Source organism: Alexandromys fortis, unplaced genomic scaffold (assembly GCF_014885135.2).
Source record: "Alexandromys fortis isolate MF-2015 unplaced genomic scaffold, M_Fortis_MF-2015_v1.1 scaffold_12, whole genome shotgun sequence".
NCBI classification, from domain to species: Eukaryota; Metazoa; Chordata; class Mammalia; order Rodentia; family Cricetidae; genus Alexandromys; species Alexandromys fortis.
Genome location: NW_026067937.1, coordinates 7,028,570 through 7,047,209, shown reverse-complemented (window position 1 = coordinate 7,047,209; position 18,640 = coordinate 7,028,570). Strand labels below are relative to the sequence as shown.

The 18,640-nt window shown below is 42.0% G+C and overlaps 1 protein-coding gene across 1 annotated transcript in view; it reads left to right on the top strand.

The window, feature by feature from the left end:
• Positions 1–18,640, top strand: part of Pamr1 (peptidase domain containing associated with muscle regeneration 1) — a 91,319-nt gene that overhangs the window by 13,043 nt on the left and 59,636 nt on the right. The window contains exons 2-3 of the mRNA XM_050147122.1: positions 10,480–10,656; positions 16,462–16,590. Of these exons, the coding sequence (XP_050003079.1) occupies positions 10,480–10,656; positions 16,462–16,590 (306 nt within the window). The remainder of the gene's footprint in view (positions 1–10,479; positions 10,657–16,461; positions 16,591–18,640) is intronic.

The window sequence follows — 18,640 nt, the reverse complement described above, 5'->3', positions numbered from 1 at the left end:
AAAGGCATGCATGTACCACTACACCTGGCCCTAAGCTTTTCTTTAATTTCTTTTTTTTTAAAGTTGCAAGTTTAGTTGCATGGGATCTTGCCTTGAGGTCACCAATGCCTTTATTACATTTAGTTAGGGTTTCTATTGCTACAAAGAAACACCACGACCAAAAAGTAAGTTGGGGAGGAAAAGGTTTATTCAGCTTACACTTCCACATGACTGTTCATTATCAAAGGAAGTCAAGACAGGACCTCAAGCAGGACAGGAACTTGGAGGCAGGAGCTGATACAGAGGCCATGGAGGGCTGCTGCCTACTTATTCAAACCACAACATGTTTCTCTGTGCTTCCATTAATAAGGTAACTAGGGTCCCCTCCCCCCATAGCCTTTCCTCCCTGGTAAAATGAAGACTAGAGTAAATGATTCTGACTTAAAAGAAAGTACACCATGAACCTCCCTGGCTCACTTTGAAGAAGACTGCATAAAGAATGCAGAAGTGCCTTCAAAGTGAGGGAAATGCTAATGCGCCTCAGTGTGGTAGTTTGAATGTAATCTATCCCCATATGCCCATGGGGAATGGCACTATTAGGAGGTGTGGCCTTGTTGGAGGAAGTGTGCAGGTGGGGTTTGAGGTTTCCTAAGTTCCAGAAAACTGCCCAGTGTCTCAGTTTGACTTCCTGATGCCTGTAAGATGTGACACTCTCAGCTACTTCTCCAGCACCATGTCTGCCTGCACACCTCCATGCTTCAATGCCACAATGAAAATAGAGTGAATCTCTGAAACTGTAATTGAGCCATCCCAATTAAATGCTTTATTTATAAAAGTTGCCTTGGTCATAGTGTTTCTTCACAGGAATGGGAACCCTAAGACACTCAGCATACATAGAGAAAACCGACTAAATGTCTATTGCTGCTGTTGTTTCCGTCAGTCTTAGGTCCTGAAACTGGACCTCAGTTCCATCCTGAAACTCCTTGAATTTGTATAGCTGAAGTCAAGTCCTCAGTGTTCTCTTCCCACAAACGTAATTCTAATAAATGGAGAAGACTTCCAAGGCACTACTCTTGACTGCTTATTATATAAGGAGACCTCAAGTCTCCTTAGCAAGTTAGCTCAAGCTATCCTGGGATATTTCAGGTGTCTATTTTTAAAATGTATTTTGTTTTCAAGTATGAGTGTGTGCATCTGCATGGGGACATGTGCACATGTGTAGAACCTGGGAGAAGTATTGCATCTCCTAAAGCTAGAGTTACAGGAAATTGTGAGTCCCTCATTGTTGGTGATGGGAATTTAACTTATGTTCTATGCAAGAGCAGCAGGTGATCTTAACTGATGGATTACATCTCCAGTCTCTATCTGGAGATGACAGATATTGACAATGGTCAATATTCTGTCAATTATGTTTTAAATAAATGTTGATTGGCCAGTAGCCAGGCAGGAAGTATAGGCAGGACAACCAGACAGGAAGGAAGTAGAGGCAGGTCAAGAAGGACAGGAGAATTCTGGGAAGAGGGAAGCTCTCTCTGCAGTCCTGTCCAGACACTGAAGAAGGAAGATGTGACCTGCCCTGCCAAAAATGTACTGAGCCGTGTGGCCTACATATACTAGCATAATGGGCTAATATAAATTGTAAGAGTTAATAAGAAGCCTGAGCTAATGGGCCAATCAGTTTATAACTTATATAGACCTCTGTGTGATTTTCTTTAGGGCTAAACAGCTGTGGGACCTGGTGGGAGGACAGAAACCAGGCAGGACAGGAAACCCCATTAACACCTATCTGCTTACTTACTACAAGTCCATTTCAGAGGCCACATTGCTGAATCTTTCAAGATGACAGAGTAAGAAGGACCATGGACTTAGAACATGAGAAAAAGAGCTTTGTATGACCCTTTGAAACAATGACCTCTATCTGTCATGTCCTGTCTTCCTGGGAAAGGTCTCATCTTTACAAATAGATCAGTTTCTTTTTATGACTTAATTTAAATGACCCCAGCCCATTTTATTTAAAGGTCCTTTCATGATTACTTACTTTCATAAGTTTCTCCTATGTCAGTTTATGATCCCATGGGGTCATCTGACCCTCTATCCCTCTACTAAACTGTGATTTCCTTGAGTTCAGAAATGGTATGTTTGCTCTCTGTTTATTCAGTAGTCAGGCTCCTTCCTAAGACATACCTGATACTTAATAATTTCTTGTGGAATGAGAGAGCTAATTCATCAGTTCACCCATGGTCTTGGTGCTCAGCCTTGTAGGGAAATGAAGCATAGAGTGGCCATGTGACTTTCTGTGGCTTAGCCTGTCTGAGTGGACCCAGTGTGTTAATCCCCTATTGATTTTCCAGTCTATAACTACAGATTTAATGACTTTGAATAGCCCACATTGATCACCTTCTACTTTGGAAGTCAGCTAAATCTGAAATGAATCTTCCAGGCAAAACCGGTCTGTTCAAACCTGCGCTCTCTCCTTTCTTGTTCCAGAACTCCTTCTTCTCACTTCCCACCCGACCCCCTCTTTTGTTGTCAAAGTCCCTTTCTCTTCCATATTCTACTCGTATGTGCCCACCTCCTTTTCTGACTCTCACCCTTCTACTTCCTTCTTACACCCTCCTGTGGTTTCACTGGTCACATCTGGATTATCCTGCACCCTTCTCTCATCCCAGGATACCTTAATAAGTTGCATCTGCCAAATCCTTTCCACCAGGTTCTGCTGAGGCCATTATCTGGGGCTGAAATGGCTTCTATTAATAGAACAGGCTAGCAGGGCAGAGCTGGGCTTGCTCACTGAAGTAGAGGCATGCTAGTGAAATTACTTCAGGGAATTAATTCTTGGATAAAATGGAGGCACCCAGGCTGGAAGAGAACCAATCTGCTGCTTGGTGAACAGGATGTGGCCAAGTAGAACAAACCTCATTTGGCCTTCCATGTCAGAATACGACATCTTAGAGATAATTCCTAAAATTTGCAAATGAGTTTCAACTGTGCAGTGAGCTGCCTCAAGAAGTTACTAGGATCTAGAAATTTTAGGAAACCTGGAAGGGGATGATGCTCCAGGGTGGAGGGATGGAGAGTGTTAAGACATAAGCCCACACCTTGCTATTTGCTGTTCAGAAAGGGCAGAAAACATGTGGACAAGGGCTGGATTGGAGGAAGACAGACCCATAGTGGAGGAAACCTGGGCCAACTGTTCTAGACACTCCTTTTAGAGGAAGAATAAGTCCTGGCTTTGATATCATCCAATGAACAAAGTTGACTCCTGGCTCAGAGGTCCAAGATGGATCCTATGTATTTAACTGGAATGGGGAAGCTAGCTCTAGAGTTTGATGTCTGATCAATGCTTGCTTTCTCTGCACTTTCTGGCACAGCCTTCCTGGCAGCTGTGACTGAGTTAGTTGCATTTGGGTCATGCAAAAGGGAAAGGAGATAAGCAAGGACAGTCACCCCACAATGGTATCCAAGGAGGTTGGTTCCAGCTCCCCTGTGGTTATGCAAAGTCCATGTATGCTCAAGTATCTCAGGTAAAATCAGTCTTTGTGTAATACCTGGCACATTCTCCTTTATGCTTAGAAGCATTCCTAGCTTATCAGTATTACAGAATACCACGGTAGAAATAGTTGGCATATTCTTTAAATAATGATTTTATTCTTTGTATGATATTTACCCCCTTTGTTTTTAATAGGAAAATCACTTGAAAAGACAAAAGACTAACCCTGCCAGGCAGCCTGTCTGCTGCTGGCTGCATCAAACCCTAACATTCCAGATCTGAGTTATGGAGTTCAAGTTCATTTATCAAAAAGAAAATTTAAAAAAGTTAAAATGGCACTGGCAATGGGACACAACAAAACTTATTTTCAAAAAGTCTCTATACCTGTTTAATATAGGGAAATTTGTTTTTACAAAATTTGACTAGAAGCTGTTTGAATCTGGAGGTGCCAAGCCTATAGGTGAGGAGGGCTGGCTGTAATAGAGACAGAAAGAATAAAAGCAGCGCTGTGTGCTGCAAGACAACCAATGGGATCCAGTGTGTGGTGGAGACACCGTGGTGAGATGTGTGTGGAATGTGTTTCTGAGGAGAAGGCCAGAGAGGCCCTCCCTGACAGGGGTGATGCAGAGCTGCGACAGAGGCCATGGGAAAAGCACAGAGGAAGGTTCTGTGGTGGACAAGAGCTTGGGGAGGAGCATTCAGAGCAACTGAGAAAAGATGAGAACCAGTTGTCGCTGACAGACAGCAGGGTAAGGCAGGGGAGGGGCGAGGAACCTGACTCTTCACAGCTCTGTGGGCACAGCAGAGCTTTTTGTGTTGCCTTCTTGACCATTATTTGTGTTTCCTGTTTCTTTTCCTTTCTCTCTTTCTTTTCCTTCCTTCCTTCCTTCCTTCCTTCCTTCCTTCCTTCCTTCCTTCCTTTTTCTCTTTTTTTAACAATACGATTGAAATAGATTCTTTTTTCATACAATATATCCTGCCTACAGTTTCTCCTCCCTCTACTCCTTCCAGTTCCTCTCACTTTCCCTCCCATCTAGTTCCACTCCCTTTCTGTTTCTCATTTAAAAAGAATAGGCCCAAGAGATAACAACCAGACAGGATAAAATAAAAGGTAATAAGATAAAACAAAACCATCATATTAAAGCTGGAAAAGGAAACCCAACAGGAGGAAAAGAATCCCAAGAGCAGGCGAAAGAGTCAGATATCCACCTGTTCTCACACTCAGAAGTCCCATAAAGATACTGAGCTGAGAGCTGCGATATATATGCACAGTTCCTGGTGCAGACCCATGTGGGTCCTGTGCTTGCTGCTTCAGTCTCTGTGAGTTCATAGGAGCTTCTCTTAGTTAATACAGAGGCCTTGTTCTCCTGGCGTCCTCCATCCCCTCTGGCTCTCGCACTCTTTCTGCCTCCTCTGGTTCCCTGAGCGCTGAGGAGAGTGATCTGATGGAGATGCCCTATTTAGAGCTGTGTGTCTCAAGGACCCACTCTCTCTGTGTAATACAAGGCTGTGGGTCTCTGCATCTGTTCCCATCTGCTGTAGGAGGAAGCCACTCTGAGGATGACTGGATAAGGCTCTGATCTATGAGTACAGCAGACTATCATTAGGAGTCAACTTATTAATTTTTTTTAAAAGATTAGTGGTACTTGACTTTACATTAGGTCTCTGGGCTATCTCGTCTTCTGTTCTTGGTCACCCAAACAGTGTTGGGTATGGGTTCAATCTTGTGGAGGGGCCTCGAGTCTAATCAGACTACTCTAAGGTTCTGTGTCACCACTGTCCTCGCCAATTTTGTAGGCAGAATAGATTATAGGTCAAAGGTTTCTTGGCTGGATTGGTGTTTATGTTTCTCCCTTGGTAGCCTGCAGAGCACCTTTCTGAACCAAAGACACTAGAATGTAGGGCTGAAGGCTCCGTGCAGGCTCTAGTTCTACTTCTCCATGTTCAATGAGTTGTGAGTGTTTGTCCTCAGCAATGGGCCCTGCTGTCAGTTTTTGAAGCGTAAACCATTGTTTGAGCAACAGCCTCAATTATTTGGGGATTTCCATAGGATCCCTTTTGCTGACAACTCAACTAACTGCAACCCAATCATGATGCTCGAAGCCACATTTGGCAACAAGAGATGGCCAACTGGGACTCCATAGCCCCCATTATTAGGAGACCTCATTAGAATTGCCTTCAGATATATTAGACAGTTTCCACTGCCCTAGGTTTCTGTATCAAATGGCTCTCCCCGAATTCCTTCCCTCAACCCCAACTCCCCTCCCCTTCCTCACCTTATCTTCCTGTTCTCATCCCCACCTTTCCCCACTTCACCCTGTTGGGTTTTTTTGTGGTTTGGATATCAGGGTAACTGTGGCCTCATAAAATGAATTTGACAATATTTTTTTCTGTTTCTATTGTATGGAATAATTTGAAGAGTATTGGTGGTAACTCTTCTTTAAATTAGTATAATTCTATGCTAAAACTGTCTGGCCCTAGTTTTCTTTGTTAGGGCTGGTTTTGAGAGTTGTTTCTTTGTAAAGAAGTTCTGGTTTATCCTGGAACTCATGCTATGGACCAGGCTGGCCTTAAACTCACAGAGATCTGCCTGCCTCTGAGTGCTGGGATTGCAAGCATGCACCCCCCCCTCTGTTTGGGAGATTTTTAATGACTGCTTCTACTTCACTAGGAGTTATAGGTCTATTTTAAATTGCTTACCTGATTTTGATTTAACTTTGGTAAGTGGTAACTATCAAGAAAATTGTCTATCATTAGATTTTCCAATTTTGTGAAGTACAGGTCTTTTAAAGTATGTCCTTATGATTCTCTGGATTTCCTTAGTGCCTGTTGTTATTTTCCTTTTTTTATTTCTGATTTTCTTCATTTGGATATTCTTTCTGTGCGTTCCAGTTAGTTTGGACAAGAATTTGTCTATCTTGTTAGTTTTCTCAAAGAAATAACTCTTTTTATTATTCTCTTTGTTTCTATTTATTAATTTCAGTCACCAGTTTGTTTATTTCTTACAGTCTACTCCTCTTGGGTGTGCTTACTTCTTTTTCTTCTAGAGATTTCATGTGTTCTATTAAGATGCTAGTGAGCCTTGAACGTATTAGCACAGGAGACCATTTCCTAAATATAACCCCAGTAGCACAGACACTGAGAGAAACAATTAATAAGTGGTTCCTCCTTAAACTGAGAAGCTTCTGTAAAGCAAAGGACACAATTAACAAGACAAAATGGCAGCCTACAGAATGGAAAAAGATCTTCACCAACCCCACATCAGACAGAGGTCTGATCTCCAAAATATACAAAGAACTCAAGAAACTGGTCATCAAAATAACACATAATACATTAAAAATTGGGGTACAGACCTAAACAGAGAACTCTCAACACAGAAATCTAAAATGGCTGAAAGATACTTAAGGAAATGCTCAACATCTTTAGCCATCAGAGAAATGCAAAACAAAGCAATTCTGAGATTGCATCTTTCACCTGTAAGAATTACCAAGATCAAAAACAATGATGACAGTTTATGCTAGAGAGGCTATGAGGTAAAGGGAACACTTCTCCATTGCTGGTGGGAGTGCAAACTGGTACAGCCCCTTTGGATATCAATTAGCAATTTCTCAGAAAATTAGGGAACAACCTACCTCAAGACCCAGCAATACTACTTTTGTGTATATATTCAAAGGATGCTCAATTGTACCACAAGGACATGTGCTCAACTATGTTCATATCAGCATTGCTTGTCATAGCCAGAACCTGGAAACAACCTAAATGCCTCACAACTGAAGAATGCATAAGGAAAATGTGGTACATTTACACAATGGAGTACTACACAGCAGAAAAATAACATCTTAAAATTTGCAGGCAAATGGATGGATCTAGAAAACATCATATTGAGTAAGGTAACCCAGATCCAGAAAGACAAATAGAATATGTGCTCACTCATAAGTGGTTTTTATACATAAAGCAAAGAAAACTAAGCTACAATTCACAATCCCAGAGAACCTAGACAACAAAGATGATCCTAAGGGTAATATACATGGATCTAATGTACATGGTAAATAGAAAAAGGCAAGATCCCCTGAGTATACTGGGAGCATGGGGACCATGGGAGAGGGGAGAAGGGGAGAGAAAGGGAAGGGAGGGTAGGGGAGGAAAATATAGCTCAGTAAAAACAATTAAAAATGACAAAAAGGATGCTAGTGAGCTCTTTCTCTTGAATGTAAGCACTTAGTGCTACAAACTTTTGTCTTAACACCATTTTGAATGTATTTAAGTTGAAAAATATTTTTATATTTAGGTAATTTTTTATCTTTGTACATTGATAAAATGGTGGCCAGTTTTCATGTTCCTAAGCAAAAGAAGATAGGACTCAGTGAGTCTCAGAGTGATGCTAATTCGCTGAAACTTGCTGTGAGTGCATTTCCCATTCTGTGGCTTAGAGTCAAATTTATGGCTCAACGTCTTTGTTATGAAAGAAGATCTATAAATTAGAAGAAAATTCTCAAAAGTTTGCATCTATTTCATGTGAGTAACGTCGCAAAACCATGGGAGTAATTCATACTGAAATTTCAATGCTATTTTGTAAATTTAAAAAATTTTATGTTCTGGAAAGACTTTTATTCTTAACGTTACTTGGGTTAGATTACTGTGACTGAGTAAACTATTATTTATCCTTGTATAATATTTATGTTTTTAACCCCTATCTCTTATTATTCTGTAATAAACTAATTTTATGGGAAGATATAATTTATTGTATAAAGAACACAGGACAATCATTTTACAGAGAATCAAATTAGTCAACAAATTGTCCTACTATTATAGCTTCAAAACAAATATTGGGATAAAGTAACATAATCAGGGTGTTTAGCTTAGAAGGTGGAAAGATCTATGATATAGCTATGTTGTAAGGAATTTGTTTTATAAATCTTCAAGATGTGATTAAAGGTCTTTCTTTTTTTTTGATTTTTTCCCATCCAGATCACTTACATCTTAGCAAGTAGTCCATCATGGTTCAAAAGTCTAATCACTGATAAACAATGAAGGCACAGATATAAATATTAATATCCTCTGTTTACCACCATATTATTCTAAATGAAAGTGACCAACTTCTTACTTGAAGAAGTTTTTGACAAAAGAATAGCAATATCCTTCATCTGTAAATTTTCTTGTTCTTCAAAAAGCAGTTATATTCTGTATATACAAATTATGTAAATAATAATTATTTTACACCAAAACCCCTCCTAATGATGTATTTCTATACACATAGATCAGTACATTCTCCAACCCTCATCAGAGAAGCTTTTTCTTGCAGTAGATGATTAACACAGAGACCCATAACTGGACAAAATGCAGAGAATGGGAGACTTTGGAGTGCTCAGCCCTGAATGGGATGTCTTTCTCATGCCCCTCACTCAACACATAGGGATCCATGTCAGAGGGGTGGGAAAGACTGTAAGAACCAGAAGTAATGGGTGGTTTTAAGACAATAGCGTTTCCCAGACACCACAGAACAAGTGCACACGAGTTTACAGAGACTGTGACATCGTGTTCAAGACCTGTGCAAGTTTAAGCCAGACATAACCTAGGGAATTTTCAAATGTAGAGGAAAAGAACAGAGAGCTAAACTCTGAGATTCAAAGGTCTTGAAGCCATAGCGGCTGCTAGGCAGAATGCATGCTGGGCATCCCTGCAGACAGCATCTAGGGAAAGCTCCATGGGACCTTGCCCAGACAGATACACTTTCTTCCTCAAATACCTGACCCACTTCTGCTTTAATCATCTTATGCAACAGTTTTTGAAATGGAAAGTGGGGAAGAAGAAAAATAAGAAGACTAAATACGAGCTAGCAGGTCTGTTCTTTAGCCTGGGTTGCTCTGTACAGCTTCCAACCGATCCCTCTTATAGATTTTGCCAGATGGTTTTCTTTTTTACTTAAGGTTTATTTTTGCATATATAAAAAGAAATGAAAAAAAAAATGAAAGGAAAAATATCCCACTCACAAACAAATACTTTTTGTCCGGGGAAAGAATGCTTGGTTGTACTAAGTTGAGCTAAAGAATTCAGCCTTGACATTCTCCCAAACATTCTAATAAAGATACTTGTTGTCTTCTCTGTTGGTTTTATATTTGAAGATGCCATGGCTAGGGCATACTGCATCATGGAAGAATCAAGTCTGGAAGCAGTGACATAGTTTCCGCTTGGCCACTAGTCTTGTATTTGAATGGCCCCATCTAGATAGTGGTCTCTGGCTTTTCTGATGGGTCCCATTGCTGGGTTGTCCTATGCAACCATGCAGTAGAATGGTCTCTCTTGGTGCTGTGTAGTGAGCAACACATGCATCTATAAGGTAGCCAGATGTATCTCCAGAAAAATAGAAATAAGGACTCAGGAGGACCGCAGTTTGACAATGAGTGCTTTGGTTTTAGTCTTTAACACAGCTAAAACAAATTCAAAACCTAAGGAATCTGTATTGGTGTATTGATTATGAAGACATTTTACTGCTTGTCTATCTGTATTTGTTGAAGCACACTTTTAAATTTTATTTGAGAAAAGTTCTCCTGTAGTTCAGGCTGGCCTAGAACTCACTGTGTAGATCAAAGATGGCCCAGAATTCATAACTCTCCTGCCTCCACATCCCAAACACTGGAGATTACAGATATGAGCCATCACACCCATTTTTGTGGTGCCAGGGATCAAGACCATGGCTTTATGCATACTAGATAGGCAGGTACTCTATTAAGTGGGTTACATCCACAGCCCCTGAAGCTTGATTCTATAAAGATTAAAAACAAGATGAAAAACAGAACCAATGTTTTATGTATACCAAGGAATGGCTTTGAATACCCCTAGGGTAGGTCACCTTCCTTTGGACACACTGACCTGGTAAGAGGTTACACCAGTGCCTCTCATTCAGACAAGATGACACTGTGGTAGGGCAAGGTTGCTCCTAATGGTGGAATGTCTGTGGGTCTTCCCATGCCTGCTAGCCCCTAGCCTCACCTTCTTGCTTTGCCTTGCAGAGTACACAGTGATTAACGAAGCCTGCCCTGGAGCTGAGTGGAACATCATGTGTAGGGAGTGTTGTGAATACGACCAGATTGAGTGCGTCTGCCCAGGCAAGAAGGAAGTGGTGGGTTACACCATCCCATGTTGCAGGAATGAGGACAATGAATGCGACTCCTGCTTGATTCACCCAGGTGAGTGTGCAACGGGACACCACAAGTTATCGTCACATTATCTGAGGCCCTGGACAGGCACAGAGTGGATGTCTGGATTCGGGCAGGCATCCATCCATCCAGGGCTGTGCTGCAATGGTTATTAAGAGTGACACAGCTCAGCTAAGTCTGACTGCAGGGAAGAGAATCTATCTATCTGTTATCTATGTAATTGGTATTCTTTTCTGTGATCTAGTTGTACATCTGAGAGTTTGTCCACTCATCTGTCCACTTAGCAAGCAGACCGAGTAGCTCTTAGGCAGTTATGGAGATGACAATTTGAGTTGATTTTGTTGTTGTTTTGTTTTTTATATTCTAAATTTTTTATTTATCTATTTGTGTGTGTGTGTGTGTGTGTGTGTGTGTGTGTGTGTATTCCCATAGAGGTCAGAAGATGATGTAATATCCATATGCACTGGAGCCAGAGTTACAGGCAGCGTTGACATGGGTACCAAAACTGAACTCAATAAAAGCAGTATACATTCTTAAACACTAAGCCATCTCTTTAGCCATTTTGTTTAAAGACACATTCCCAACATTGCCAGAGCTTACAGGCTGATAGGGAAGGTGGGGAACAGGGAGCTATGATTGTTGCTATGTAAGGACTGTGGTAGAGATGCACAGGGCACCATGGTAACAGGAATGAGAATGGGATGAGGCAGAGGAAAGATCAATGAAGACTTATTAAGCAAGGTGATGTGGTGTGTATACTGAAGATGCAAGCAGCAGTCTCAAGAGGATCCAGGGGACTGGAGGGGTTCAGCTGTTGACAGAATGTGCAAGGGACCTGCATCAGGAGGAAGCATGAGATTTTGAGAATTCCAAGGAGCTCACTCTGTAAAGGAAAGCAAGTTTGTGCTGGGAGATGTGTGGAAAGGGGGACAGGCAAGAAGATATTAAGGGAGAGCAATTTGAAAGGAGGAGCAGGAGCAGAATAAAAAAGAGCCTTTTCCAAAGCCCTGCCGTGAGATACAGGCTGCTGGAGATCTTTTGGCGAAAGGTTAAAAGCAATTTCTCTTTAGCTATAGATGGGGAAAAGATCTGAAGGAGGGCAGAACGAAGGGCAGGAGGGAATTAATGGGCACTGCAATGAAGGTCAGAAGGCTGCCGGACAGAGTTAGGTAAAGGGCTGAGAGTCATCGGGAGTGGAATTGGGCGGGAAGAGCAGAAAGCAAGGACGATGGAGGCTGAGCCTCTCACTGTGTTTCACTGTGGCTGGCTCTGGGCATTTACTAGCAGGAAAACAAGGGACCATTTCTCCCTTACATTCTGACTCCCACTCCACCCCCCATCCAGGAGGCTTACCTTGATCCTCCAGGACAGGTCAGAAGGAAGGGGACACAGAGACTGTCCGGTGATCTTTCTGAAGGCGAAGGAATGAAAGATAAAAACTGTGCTGTTGGAATTTTTGTCTTCCCCCTTCTTTTAAAAACAGAGGGTGGTTTTGAAACCAAAGCAGGACTAGCTTCGGTAGCCCTGCAATTTGATTTCAGAAGGGCAACTTAACCACCCCAACTTCCTGGCTGGCAAGAGGGGTCTGTAGAGAAATGACTGAACAATGCCTCAAGATTCCTCTATTGTGGGACACTAGTCACTGTCTGCACGATTTTGAGTAGTTTGAGGGAGACCTGTGTTTACTGTGTAACCACAGGGTAACCTCAGCTATTATAAGGTGATGTGGGTGTCAGTCAGTCAGTCATGTGATAGGTAAGAAAGGTACAAACTACAGGCAGCATGCAAGATCTGCAGTCCCTCCTTCGGAGGTCCTGGGAGTGGCCACTGGCTCTGGAGAGTGGATGATTGTCCCACAGGAATCACTCTGCTACCCTGAAGGGCAGGCAAGGCAAAGGAAGAAGGCTGCTTTGAAACTCCTTTTCTGAGCACTGAGAAACCACCATTGAGGTCCAAGAAGCCTCAGCGTGTGCCAATGGGAACCACAGTTTGTTTATATCTGTAGTCTATCAGCTTCTGTCATTACCTTCTTTAGCATACATATGACCCCGTTTTTAGGGTACTGAGAGTTCCTTTAGTCTTTACTCCTTATCCTCCAGACATGGGCCCTGGCATTAGAAGCTTCTTGGGTTTCTACCATGAACAAGTCTTTCAGATTTTATATATATTCCAGCCCAGATCTGCATTCAGTCGTTTCTCCAAGAAACTCTTATCCTAAGAGCACAGTCTTGGTTCTGTGGGTACTTCTGAATTTTGGGTTGTCATTGCTGATAGTTTTAATGTAATTGAGCCCCATAAACTCACAGGGAATGGCACTTCTGGGAGGTGTGACCTTGTTGGAAGAAGTGTGTCCCTGTGGAGGCAGGTTTTGAGGTCTTATATATGCTTAAATCATGCCCAGTATCTCAGTTTACTTCCTGTTGGCCTGTGGATCAAGATGTAGCAGGCCCTTCTCCAGTATCCAGTATCCAGTCAAATCTCTCTGCTCACCACAATACTCCCTGCTATGATTATAATGAACTAAACCTTTGAAACTGTAAACCAGCCCTAATGAAATGTTTTCCTCTATAAGAGTTGCTGTGGTAATGGTGTCTCTTCACAGCAATAGAAACTCTAACTAAGACAATAGGTAATCAGTTTTTAGTTTCTTTGTGTGATATTTGTTAATGTGTACACACACACACACACACACACACACACACACACACACATCTGCAGTGATGGGAATCATGCCCAGAGTGCCTGGCATGTTACCATTGTGTTACGTACCCAGACACCAATGCTTTAAGAGAGGATCACTCAATGTAGCTCAGGCTCTTAAACAAAATTCAGTTCTTCAGTGCTGAGTTTAAAGGTGTGGTCAGTCTGTCTACCTATAAATCTATCTATCTGTCTGTCTATCTATCTATCTATCTATCTATCTATCTATCATCTATCTTTCAATCTATCTATCCTCTATTTCTAATCCCTCTATAATCTATCCTATACCTATTCTTTTTAAAGAACTAATAGACAGCCTGCAAATGCTCAAGTCTATACATAACCATACAAGGCTATTTACTTCCTTGATTTTTTCTCATGATGAAAAGTCATTTCCTATAAATTTTAACATAATTCCTTATTTGCCTCATCTTATAGCATACTATAAATGTGAAAAATAACAATAGTATTATCTGTACCACCCATAATTGCACTTCATACAGTTATGATTCTTTATGGCCACTCTTGACTTTAGAGTGCATGCTGGTAGATGTGTATAATCAAAATGCTGTACTGTAAAATCAATGGATGTGGCTTCCTTTTTGGTGTTATGCCACCTATCTGATACCTAGATAGGTTATTTGTTTTCTGTATCTGAAAACACAAGGGAATAGGCACATGCTTTTATTTCTCTTCCATGATTCCACAGAAAAGACAACATAGCATAACCATTGGAAACTATCTTGTAGTATTTTCTTCATAACAATATGTGCTGGAGATATCTCACATCAGAAAGATCCATCCTGTTCATTTCTTCAGTTGCATATGACTGCATTGTGTGAATTACTATAGCTTGTTGACACTGGGCTGTGCAGATCTGCTATAGCTCCTTTGTCAGCCAGTGAGCAGCCTAGTGTGTTTCTTGCAGAGCCTGGCTCACCTTCATCTCCAGGCTGGGTTTTGTGGCTGGAACCTAAGGACCTAAGGTGTAGCTAAAGGAATAGAGTTAGCATGGCCATTGAGTACAGGTTCTGAGTGCATTTGCCTCCTCAGTGACATATAAGTGAGCTTGGAAGGTTCAAGGAGCCCCCTGGGTCTCAGTTTTGAGGCAGAGGATGGGTCAACCACATTAATCAGGTCAGCAACTTGGCTTCTCTGGTAAAAGAGGAAAAAAAGAGCCAGGAGGAAATGGCAAGAGGACTCTGAGTCCTACTGATATAGAGCACCCCCACTCCCACCCATACACACCCATACACATATATACACACATAAACATACACATACATACACATACACATATACACACACATACACACACACGCACAAGAAGTGAAGAACCATGTTGTCAACCCAAGCCAACATTGGTCATCTCCAACTGTTCACTAGTCATTTATTCATTAATTCAAGCATAATTTTGTTCAGCACTAAAATGGGTTCTGGGAATTTAATGCAGATCAAGGTATATCCCTTTGCTTGAGTCTGCAATAGGAGAATGGCAATATCAGGTAACATTAGGTACGGAGTGTGCAATAATAAGGATAAGTCAGATGAAATTATGGGAAAGCAGAATAATAAGAGTTCACAATCTGAAAGTACTTACTATTATGTGTCAAACACTTTACACATGTTAATGTATTTTTAAACAATTCTGTGAGGTAGATACCATTTAATCACATTTTGACGGGCGAGGGCATTAAGGCAGGGCTTAGGTCTGTGTTTTGATAAATAGAAGGAATTATTTCTACCTTTTCTCACGCCCCCTCAACCCTTCAAGAGACCTTGCTTTTGAGGCAAACCACATCTGAACAACACTCAGCTCTTTCTAATGTGCTTCGCCTGTTGGGGCTGCCTGCCTGACCTTTCTAGGGCAAGACTGTAGCTAGTTATTGGGACAGATTTCATTCTGTAATTTTGTTATAGAACTGCATGACATAGATGAATATTTAATAGAAAGGTATTTACCATTTGTAAATAAAATGAATTATTAAGACAAAATGCATAGTATATAGAAGAAGCCTAATTTTGTGTATGCATAAGTATTTGGAACTTGCCAATAGTGTAGCATGAATTCAAATTGGTCTTAACAATAAAAACCCAGAGTCAGATAGAGGGGTAAGTGCTGAAAGATCAGAGAGACAAAGGAGAAAACCACAGTTCCTTCTTACTTCACCAACTCGTCAGCCTGAAAGGGGAGCGAGCCCCTGTCTCCTCCTGCCTTATAGTCCTCTTTCTGCCCAGTTATAGCACTTCCTGTTTCTTCGTCCTTGTCCCTAGTGCTGGGATTAAAGGTGTGTGCCTCCCAAGTACTGGGATCAAAGGCATGAAATCCCATGTACTGGGATTAAGGGTGTGTGCTACCAATGCCTGGCCTCCATGGTTAGCTAGTGGCGAGCTCTGATGTCCAGGCAACCTTTAATTGTTAGAGCACAAACAAGATATCACTACAAAACAGTTTAGGTGCGCTGGCCAGTGAGCCCCAGGTATCTGCTTGTCTACGTCTCTGCCTCCACGAAACTGGGATCACAGCTTCACACCATCAAACCCAGATTTTGATTTTTTTTTTTTAACCTGGGTTCTGGGGTTGAATTTAGGCCTGGATTATATTCCCAGCCACCAGGTGTAAGAAAGAGTGTTAACAGAATTTTCCAGATGATACCATTTTGGGGTGTTCTTGTTTTCTTTTCTTTAAATAAATTCTTTTGTTCATCTGAATTTTCTATTATATGATAAACATGAAATAAATTTGCAAAAAGCAAAAGCTAGTACCACACTAGCTGATTCCATCCTGCACTACAAGCTGTTTTGTATTTCTTTCTATAAAACAACAACCGCTAATCAGGAAGATGCTCAAATCCCCTTCCTTCCACACTCCTTGCCTGAACCCTGGTAATTCTCCTGTTCCTTGGGAGGAGCAGGTTCACCTAAGATCTTCAGCATCTTTCCAGGTTCAGATGCCCCAGACAGAAATGAAGCTATGGGGATGGGATAGTGGATATATATATATAGATAGATAGATAGATAGATAGATAGATAGATAGATAGATAGATAGATAGATAGAGAGAGAGTTTACTTCCCAAGAAGCCTCAGAATCTGCAAAGGTGATGACTATAGACTAATATTATGGGATGTTTCAGGTTGTACCATCTTTGAAAACTGCAAGAGCTGCCGGAATGGCTCATGGGGCGGAACTCTGGACGACTTCTACGTGAAGGGGTTCTACTGTGCGGAGTGCAGAGCAGGCTGGTACGGAGGAGACTGCATGAGTAAGTAGACACCTGCACACCCTGCACACACTCAGCGACGCCGGCTTTGCCTGGTCCAGCTTGCAACACAATCTAAGTTTGTCTTGGTGGACTCTGAGTTTGGAAAGCTTGTAGCCAGAGGGCTTTGTAGTTAGGACTGTCAAATCAAAGATGTGTTTTCGTCTATGAAGGATTGATAGTGGTTGTGCACTTGGGATTGTTGTTTCCAGAAGCTTCCTTATCTGATCTTCAAGTTCACCTTTTGCTCAAGTGAAGCCAAATTGTTCCATGCACTACACGGCCGGTGTCCATGCCAGGAGAACTTGAGAGGTGGCTCTGGTCAGGAGTCAGCAAAGTAGGCTCCACTTTTGTTGTCTGTAGTGCATTTAAAATCGGAATTTCTTTGATAAATTTCTTAACTCCGGGGTTAAATTCTTGAAACCACAGCAAACTGCCAGCACGCCACTCTATCCAGGAAGGGAATTTCTGGAAAGTACTTGATCTGGGAGGATTAGTCTTTGTAATTCTTCTCTGAGCTTCAAAGATCTTTGGAAGTAGAATAGAAAGCTAGCACCCCTCTCAGAACAGGAAAGGCCTCCTGGCTGACCCCAGGACAGCTGGCCTTGAGGTCCTCCGAGAGCCTGCATCCACAGCAATGCCCATGCTGTGTGACTTCAGCAGCTCAGTTTTTGCTTTTTAGCAGAATCAGAAGCAGTTAAGATGATCAGCTTCAGTTCTGTGAACAACATTCCCAGTTTACAAAGATGTTTGGGAGTGATGTTGACCCGACCATTGGTCTCAATGTGAGGCCAAACAGTTGTAGTTGGAGATTCCTGCATAACCAGGGGAAGAGCCGGGTTTGTTTGTAGTCCAGCGTGAACGTAATAGTTCTAGAAGGTGGGTGCATTTTAAGGTTCTGGTCTCTACTGAAGCTTCCATGCCACTTTAATTGGGTGCTAGGAAATTGAATTTTGGGACCGACTGGAAAGGTAAGTCAGACCAGGCTCTAGAGATCTGTGTGTGCCAGAGCTCGGATTTTGATGACTTGGAGGAGGATTCTTGGTGTGCATTGATAGTCTGATAGGTATATTAATCTCCTTTCTGTTGCTGTGAAAAACACCATAACCAAAATCTACTTTATGATAGTGGGAAATGGCTCCGACTCATCACAAGGGAAACCAAGGCAGGAACTAAAGCAGGACCATGGATGAATGCCACTTACTGGTTTGCTGTTCCTGGGTATTCAGCTGCCTTCCTCTACATCCCAGGCTCCAGGCTCACCTACCATACACAATGGGCTGAGCTTTTTTTTTTTTTTTTTTTTTTTTTTTTTTTTTGCATCAGTAAGAAATCAAGAATTTTCCCCACTGATAGGCCCACAGGCCAGTTCGATGGAGGCAGTTCCTCAACTGACATTCCCTCTTCCCAAGTGACTTCTGATTGTGTCAAGTGGATAGAAACGAACCCACATAGCCAGAAAAGTGACATCTGAGAGGTAATTCCAGCAGCATATCGAGGGCTCATTGGAGCAGAGTTAGCATCGGTTGTAGTTAGGAATTCTAATTTAGTGACTTTGGTGGGGAGAAAAGAGCAGGTCGTGAGAAGGAAGGGCTTGAAGGGCAAGATGCCACTCACTGGCACATTGGAAGATTGTGAGGAGCCTCAAGTTTGATTCCCACTTCATGCAGCTGCAGCAGGGGGTATTGGGAGCTGGCGCTCTGCTTGAGGTCAGTGGAAGCTTGCTCATCAGTAGGAGACTGTATGGGCAATAGGTTTCTGGAATTCAAAGTACTCCAGATGTGTGAGTCATTCCATACAGGTGTTAGCATTTACCTGCGCTCATGCACTGAGGCACAACTGGTCTCTACCTTTCAATAGGGACCTGCTGTATTATATTGCTCAGGCTGGGCTCTAACAACAGATTCTGTTGCTTCAGTCTCTCTCTCTCTCTCTCTCTCTCTCTCTCTCTCTCTCTCTCTCTCTCTCTCTCTCTCTCTCACACACACACACACACACACGCACACATCACACTACTATCCTACCTTCTAGTAGAGAATTCCTGTCTATTAGG